Source organism: Rosa rugosa, chromosome 3 (genome assembly GCF_958449725.1).
Source record: "Rosa rugosa chromosome 3, drRosRugo1.1, whole genome shotgun sequence".
Classification (NCBI taxonomy): domain Eukaryota; kingdom Viridiplantae; phylum Streptophyta; class Magnoliopsida; order Rosales; family Rosaceae; genus Rosa; species Rosa rugosa.
The window spans coordinates 37,813,322-37,820,510 of record NC_084822.1 but is presented as its reverse complement, the minus strand read 5'-3'; the positions used below and the strand labels follow the sequence as shown (position 1 = coordinate 37,820,510).

General features: G+C 36.9%; 1 protein-coding gene across 1 annotated transcript; it reads left to right on the top strand.

The window, feature by feature from the left end:
* The first annotated feature begins 694 nt into the window (after positions 1–694).
* Positions 695–5,744, top strand: LOC133737025 (fimbrin-2). The gene is made up of 14 exons (XM_062164654.1): positions 695–1,054; positions 1,159–1,332; positions 1,489–1,736; positions 1,834–2,005; positions 2,140–2,178; positions 2,340–2,408; positions 2,515–2,631; positions 2,824–3,035; positions 3,134–3,286; positions 3,650–3,849; positions 4,035–4,192; positions 4,802–4,898; positions 5,159–5,250; positions 5,333–5,744. The coding sequence occupies exons 1-14, from the start codon at positions 968–970 to the stop codon at positions 5,516–5,518; spliced, it is 2,004 nt and encodes a 667-aa protein (XP_062020638.1). The 5' UTR covers positions 695–967; the 3' UTR covers positions 5,519–5,744.
* Positions 5,745–7,189: the final 1,445 nt, after the last annotated feature.

Here is a 7,189-nt window from a genome sequence, read left to right as displayed (position 1 = left end):
ATGCAGATATTTACTACATTAGCATGCATCATATGCAGATAATCAATGAACTCATGATTTTACGTGTGACATTTGTCGAAGGTCACCCTACACCAATTTAAGGCTGCTTGAAAAGGCCACCTAAATCATATGAATTGCCATTCTAGCTTGAATATAAATCTCCAACTACAACTTACAACTGCACTATTCTCATTTGGTAGTTAAACTAGTTCCATTCTAATCCAGGAAGCGTCAAAACAACCGTCCTCTTATCAACTCTGCTTTTCTAAAAGGCATGAGAAGACCTTTAGTCCAGTGGACCTAGCACACTTGCAGTAGGGCAAATGGCCTTGTCAACCATATTTTCACAAATGACCGACCACTTTATATATATATATCAATTCAATCCCCCAACGTACGGGTTTTGGTAATTAATTACTAAACTAGTTTACTAATTAATAACCCATTAATCAAACCGGTAAGAAAAAAACTCAATGCCAACTGAGCAGTGTGGCAATTTCTGGCCGGCAATGACACATTTGTTTAATCAAGTCTCAAACTTGAAAAAATTTGCAACGGTCTAAAAACTCTAAAGCGCAGTTGAAATTATGAAACCAAAACCCACAACTCTGGGATGACGACGAGGATGGAAGGACACAGCGGTCATTGTTTGAATTGTCCCAACGACACCTGCGGGCCCCGCTTCCCTCCTTCTTCTCAGTGAGATAGAAAGAAAAAAAAAAGGAGGTGCACAGTGAAGAAGAGATTGATTGAGATTTGAGAGAGAAGAGAAGAGAGAAAGTGGTCATAATTTGAAAAAATTCGCTATCAAATTCATTTCAAAGGGAACAACTTTGAGCTCTGACAACTGTGCTGGCCACCCTCACCAGTCACCCTTCTTCTTCATCTTCTCTTACTTTGAAGCAAATCATAAAATAAATCATTCATACACATCAATCTCCTCCTCGTTCCATCTGGAGCTCCAACAATGTCGGGGTACGTAGGCATTCTGGTTTCAGATCCATGGCTGCAGAACCAGTTCACCCAAGTCGAGCTCCGCAGCTTAAAGACCCACGTAAAGTTTCAATCTTTTTTTTGCTTCTTCTCTAGCTTTTTCTTGCTTGGTTTCGAAATTTGAATGATTTGGAAACTTTTTTTTTTTTTTTTTTTTTTTTGAAGTTCATGAGCATGAAGAGGGAGAGCGGGAAGCTCACAATCGGAGACCTTCCTGCGAAGATGTCGAGGCTCAAGGTTGTGGGGTCAGATCATCTCACAGAGGAACAGAGGGCCTCTGTGATTCAAGATTTGCATCCCAAGCTTGATGATGATGTAGATTTCGAGTTCTTCCTCAAGGTCGGTTTTTTTACGCGTTTTAATTCAAACCCGTTTAGGCAATCATCAACTAGATACTGCTCAATTCTGTGGTTGTTGTTTGGTTCTGTTTATTTGGAGAGACCCTTTTGATTGAATTGGGAAATGGGGTTTTGAAATGTTGCGAAATGATGGCAGGTTTATTTGCAACTACAATCTCATGCCACTGCTACACCAGGAAGTGGTGCAAAGAGCAACTCCTCATCCGCCTTTCTCAAGGCTGCTACCACCACTTTGCTCCACACGATTAGCGAATCCGAAAAGGCTTCCTATGTGGCCCATATCAATAACTATCTTGGAGAAGATGAATTCCTAAAGAGATACCTGCCGATTGATCCTTCCACCAATGATTTATTCGAGATTGTAAAAGATGGAGTGCTCTTATGGTGATTGCTCACTATCCATTAGTGCTACTTTTCATATTTTGTTGTTCGATTACTTGCTTCACTGTATGTTGATCGGGGATATGTGTCTTGGATGCAGTAAGCTGATCAATGTGGCAGTGCCTGGAACAATCGATGAGCGGGCTATCAATACTAAAAGAGTACTCAATCCTTGGGAGAGAAACGAAAACCATACTCTCTGCCTCAACTCTGCTAAGGCTGTTGGATGTACTGTAGTCAATATAGGGACTCAGGACTTCATTGAAGGAAGGGTATGTATACATGCCTTTTCCATTTATAGGAATGCTATTGTATTGATAAACCCTACTTTAGTTGAGTGTTCAAATGGTACATCCTTGTTGTGGAAACTTATGAATAATTAATGACCTCTTTGTTTGGCTTTCAGCGGCATCTTGTACTTGGAGTGATTTCTCAAATTATCAAGGTGAGACTTTCACGGTTATATAACTTTGGGTACTTTTCTCTGAGTGGATATAGTTTCATCACAATGAAGTTCCAATTTGTAGAATTATATGGCGCATATGTCTCAAACTATTTTGCAATGGAAAAGTGTTTATGCTTTGTACTAATTGTTATGATATGTAGATACAACTATTGGCAGACCTTAACTTGAAGAAAACACCTCAATTGGTGGAATTGGTTGACGATAGTAAGGTAAGGACGGCCTAATTCATAGAAGTCTTGATTCCTAGAACAATTAGGAAGTGGGGTTTTCAACCAATAAAATGTCTAATGTTTCTCTTTGTTTCAAAACCAACAGGATGTGGAAGAGTTGATGAGTCTGCCGCCAGAGAAGATATTGCTGAGGTGGATGAATTTCCAATTGAAGAAAGCACAATATAAAAAGATAGTCACAAACTTCTCCTCTGATGTCAAGGTGTGAGATTAAGTTAATGTTTTATCAAAGTGATAGAGATAGCATTCTATCCTCATTTATGTAAGCAGATAGGAAGGGAAGCCAGTACTGTGATTTAATGGGTTGCAACAGCTTTAATTGCTATACTCTGGTTTGACTTGCATCGACATGATATTGGTTTTGTTTGAGCGTATGAGACTTTATTTCTTGCAGGATGCAGAGGCTTATGCTCACCTCTTAAATGTTCTTGCACCTGAGCACAGTAAACCATCTGCATTGGCTGCAAAAAATACTCTGGAAAGAGCAAAGTTAGTCCTCGAACATGCAGATAGGATGGGTTGCAAGAGATATTTAACTCCAAAAGATATTGTTGAAGGATCCCCAAATCTTAACCTTGCTTTTGTAGCACATGTTTTCCAGCACAGGTGAGGACTTACCCTGAGCAATGCATTCCATTTAAAATAACTACCTTTATTGTGTAAAAAATTGGATGAATTGCTAAATTTTACTTGTACACCTGCAGGAATGGGCTCTCAACCCAAAAGCAGATATCTTTCCTCGAAACTTCTCCTGATGATGCACTAATTTCCAGAGAAGAGAGAGCATTTCGCTTCTGGATAAATAGTCTCGGACATTCAACATATATCAATAATGTCTTTGAAGACCTAAGAAATGGGTAAGAACTAATTTCATTTTATACTTTTATGATGATGAGGTTATTAATACTGTAGTGCTTTATCTTTCTTATGAACATAAATAAAACATGTTCTGGTCAAATTCTGATTCTCTTGTATCTGGCTTCAAAAATATAACATTTCACATCAGCATCATGGTACTAATAAAACCAAATTTCTAGGCTTCAAAAATGTTAAACTATAAGATTGTCCTGAAGGCTGAAGATTCTCAAGTTTTGATATGTTGAATGCCATAATGGATGTAAACAAAATTCAAGTATTTGAAGAGTTAGACATTGCTGGCTAATTAAACTACTTTCTGATTAAGTTTTTTCTGGAGCTGATGTGTAATTGGCTCTCTGCAGGTGGGCCCTTCTAGAGTCCTTGGACAAGATTTCACCAGGGATTGTAAATTGGAAAATTGCAAACAAGCCTCCAATTAAAATGCCTTTCAGAAAAGTAGAAAACTGTAACCAAGTTGTAAAAATTGGGAAGCAATTGAAGTTTTCCTTGGTAAATGTTGCTGGAAATGATATTGTGCAGGGGAATAAAAAGTTAATACTTGGTACGTGTTCCAATGAAAAACTTACAGATAATACCATATTTTACATTATTGTTCTAAAATATTACAGCATTCTTAAAACCATATCAAATTATTTTTTACTGCATTCTTAAAAGTTATTTAAATATATGCTCTTATAATCATTAAAAAAAAGTAAATAATTCATGAGTTGCGGGCTTACCTTTCAGCTTACTTGTGGCAATTGATGCGGTTCAACATTCTCCAACTCCTAAAGAACTTGAGATTTCACTCACATGGGAAAGAAATCAGTGATGCTGATATTCTTGAATGGGCCAATACTAAAGTCAGCAACACAGGAAGCCAGAGCTGCATGAAAAGTTTCAAGGTACCTTACTACCATTTCTGTATTTTTCTCTTTTTCAAGTATTGTAGTGTTTGATAATAGCGACTTACTTTAAGTTTCTGAGGTCTGCAAGTTTAACTCGTAGTAACTAGAATGAAACAATAATATGAAATCTGGTGCTTTTGCCAATGCCATGCCCGTGATATTATGTATTTGTTGAAGAAGTATATAAAGGAAAGACATTTACATCAGTATCATCAGCTGCAGTTATGGATGAGCGACCATCCAAAAACAAAACAAAATAAAATTTAAACTGTGTTGTGAAGTAGATGAATTTTCAGGCATGTTCTACCCATAGGCATTAGGTCTAATAATTATCTCGTCATCAGCTGATAAGTGAAGTAGATAAGCCGCCATATTTTAATTGGCGATGGAGGCTAAAATATCAAAATCGTGCTTTCCCTGAAATTTCTGGATAGGCTGTATTATCAAAGGCATCAACAACATGCCAGAAATTTTCAAACATTCAGAATTTTTTTTTTTTTTTTTGTCTTACCCAGGGTTTCCTTTTAGCATTTGGTGATAGTTGCAGTGCATTGTGCTTAAAACAGTGTTCTATTTTATAATATGTTACTCTTTAAATTTTTTCAGGATAAGAGTTTATCAGATGGCATTTTCTTTCTAGAGCTGCTTAGTTCTGTGCAGCCTAGAGTGGTAAATTGGAGTCTTGTTACCAAAGGAGTAACTGGTAAGAATAACGTCAAACTTGAATTTACTGGGATATCTTTTTAGTTGCTTCAAATTCTTCTGGTTTGATGCTTTCAAACATATATATCAAATCCAATTGAAGGATGTACTTAGTTGGTTCTGTAACTCGCATCTTTCTAGGATTAATGCTAGTTTGTGGTCAATCTCTTATTGATTATTAATTGTTCACTTTCATTATCAAATATCAATACATTTGAGAATGATAATGACAAATGTCTTTTCAATCCTTGGGAAATATAGATGAGGAGAAAAAGATGAATGCCACCTACATCATCAGTATTGCAAGGAAGCTCGGATGCTCGATATTTTTGCTTCCTGAAGACATAACTGAGGTACTTTTGGGATTCTAAAGCTTCCTCAATGTCTATTGTTTTTAATCTATGTACCTAAACTAGTTTACGATAACTTCATCAGGTGAATCAAAAGATGATCCTTACGTTGACCGCAAGCATTATGTACTGGTTTTTGAAACAACCCACTGAAGACAGACCGTCTGCAATTTCAGACAGTGAGGGTTCCAGCCAGTTGGAGACAATCTCCAACTCTACACTTGATGACTCTGCTTCTGAGTCATCAATGGAGGAGAATGGAAACCTATAAATATCCTATTGGGAAACTTTTGCCAAGTTGCCGTTTCAAAGGCTCATGAGTTTTTCTTTGATTTTTTTGTTAAAAGTGATTGCAACAATGAATATATGCAATAGTAGGAATTCAAGTGTTCTTTGAAGCAAATTTTGCTCAGGCAGCATATATGTAAATAGTCATCTCCACCCTCCTGATAAACATTTGTATTATTTGAATGCAATTTGATCTGCTCCTCTTATTACATTGTTGCATTTCACCTTTTACATATAAGGATATACCTTTTAGTCTTTTACCAAGCTTAAAGGATCTTTTTAACCAACTTTGTCAAAGACTGAAGACTGAAACAGGCAAATTGTACATTTGTTGGACCAAATCTGTAAATAAAGTTGGTCTCTACACATGCAATTGAATATTTGTTGGATCAACCATACTAATGGCCTTTGATGGTTATTAAATATTGTTTGGCCAAAGATGATAGATGGAAAGTCTTGGTTGTCTTGCTGTATGGAAGACCAGTAACTTGATGCCACTTGTGTTGAGAATGTGTATAAATATAACTCCCACATTGGAAAAACATAACTTTGCTTATGGGTTTATAAGGGTTTGGACCACTCCATCCATTGACAATTGGTTTTGGATGTGAACCCCAGATTACTTTATCATGGTATCAGAGCGGGTTACCCACGTGTTTGGTTTCAGCGATGGCCACACGTGTTCACTGTCACCCAATAAAACTTGTCCACGTGTATGACTTGAGAAATTGCCACACGTGCGGGGGCGTGTTGAGAATGTGTATAAATATAACTCCCACATTAGAAATACATAACTTTGCTCCATCCATTGCCAATTGGTTTTGGATGTGAACCCCATATTACTTTATCAACTTGAAGGTCTTGTTAGTCTGTCCTATCAGCGGGTTTTTGTCTCTATTTTGTGCGTTTGTTTTCTGTTTCTGTCTTCTCTATCATGAGTCTTATCTATGTTTTGTTTGGTAAGCTCTCTTAGTCCTTGATTCTGGATTAAAGTCAGATATAGTTAAAGGTCTAACTCAACATGGTATTATTCAGAAGTTTTTGCTAATTATTTGATGACAACCAGTTTTAGTTGGGTTCAGGGTTTCGAATTTACGGTTAGAAAGAAAAAAAGTCTTAAACATCATAATTTTGTCCATAAACACAAAAATTTCAAATTCTAGTTCTCACAATAATGCATGAGACATGTGAAGTTCTCAATTTATTCATTCATTGGTCTATGAATTAGGAATATATCATGATGATCCCTTCCACTTGGTAAGGCACGTGAACTGTGGAGAAGCTTCTCAAGAAGCAAGACAGTTGCCCAGCTGTTTAGTCATATGCAGATACTGTTGTATCTCATGCTTCTAATCAAGTGCATCTTTGTACTGCAGATGATAATAACATGAATATTAGTGTGACTAACACCAAATATCTTGGGTATGTTCTACAGTAAATATGGATTATGGATGACACCTGTGAGTCAGAGCCAATTCAGTGGTCCTGATTGACAAAGTTAAGATGAATAAATAATTATCAAGCATGTGATCCTGCTTATCTAAACACAACCCTAATTATGAGTTTGTTAAACTGTTAAAGTCTAATCCACAAGGGTTAAATGATGCGTGTGTCTCATTTTGTAGGCAAGCCAGGCCCACCCTTGTCAATTCCA